We start from the raw sequence: 868 nt of genomic DNA, 5'->3' as shown, positions 1-868 counted from the left end.
TAATAGTTTTAATATCCAAAATATACATGGAATCAGTTTATGAAGACATCTGTTTACCCCGCATTTGTAAATGAACTCTTTGAATCTTCAGGTGCCTCTCCTTTTCTTGCCTTTTTTTTCCCCCTTTAACTCTCCGAACATCTTCACAAAGCATGTGAAGCATGCCAAGATGTGTAGGCATGGACCAGGGAATACAGAGGGTGCTGTTATGTCTCTGATGAGGTTTGGTGAGCTAGGAGGATGGACAACCTCAGAGAAGGACTCTCACTCAAAGACACAGCTGTTAAAGTGGTGGACTAGGATCTGAAACCAGACATTCTCAACCTCCATGATTTATATGTAATAGATTTATGTGGAGCTCAAACTGCTTGCATTTAAAATTTTTACCTTTCCGTTAAATGATTAGATTTTTCTAACAAGTAAAGCTTTTTCTAATAGTTATTTTCTAATTGTTTAATAGTTCTCTTAATATGCTTATTTTCATTTTTAATGCTTGATCTTTATAGGTATAAGGGCCACTTGTTCTGAAATCATTTTGAGGCAAGAATTCTTGAAAGATGGTTTCCACAGGTAAGTTGCCCACTGATTTCTAGTTATATTCAAATATTGGCTCATAATTTACAGCAAGAAATTGATAGTTGAAATATGGATAAGCTGAAAAATTGTTTTCATTTTTGTTTGTTTTGAGACAAGATCTCATAAAGTCCAGGCTGGTCTCCAATTTGCTAAGTAGTTTGGCATAACCTTGAACTCCTAATCCTCCTGCTCATTCAAGTACTGGGATTACAGGTTTGTGCCACCAAACCTGACTTATTATTATTGTTATTATTTTCTTTCTTTTTCTTCTTTTTGTTTTTGCTTTTTTAAG

At 34.7% G+C, this 868-nt stretch overlaps 2 protein-coding genes across 2 annotated transcripts in view; one reads left to right on the top strand and one right to left on the bottom strand.

Moving 5' to 3' along the window:
- Cep19 (centrosomal protein 19) overlaps nucleotides 1–868 on the bottom strand; it is a 35,660-nt gene that overhangs the window by 10,945 nt on the left and 23,847 nt on the right. The gene's annotated exons all lie outside the window — the stretch shown is intronic.
- Pigx (phosphatidylinositol glycan anchor biosynthesis class X) overlaps nucleotides 1–868 on the top strand; it is a 20,385-nt gene that overhangs the window by 2,078 nt on the left and 17,439 nt on the right. The window contains exon 4 of the mRNA XM_013351121.1: nucleotides 507–570. Within this exon, the coding sequence (XP_013206575.1) occupies nucleotides 507–570 (64 nt within the window). The remainder of the gene's footprint in view (nucleotides 1–506; nucleotides 571–868) is intronic.

The sequence above is a fragment of the Microtus ochrogaster genome, chromosome 2 (genome assembly GCF_000317375.1).
Source record: "Microtus ochrogaster isolate Prairie Vole_2 chromosome 2, MicOch1.0, whole genome shotgun sequence".
NCBI lineage: Eukaryota > Metazoa > Chordata > Mammalia > Rodentia > Cricetidae > Microtus > Microtus ochrogaster.
This window is presented reverse-complemented; position numbering and strand designations above follow the sequence as displayed.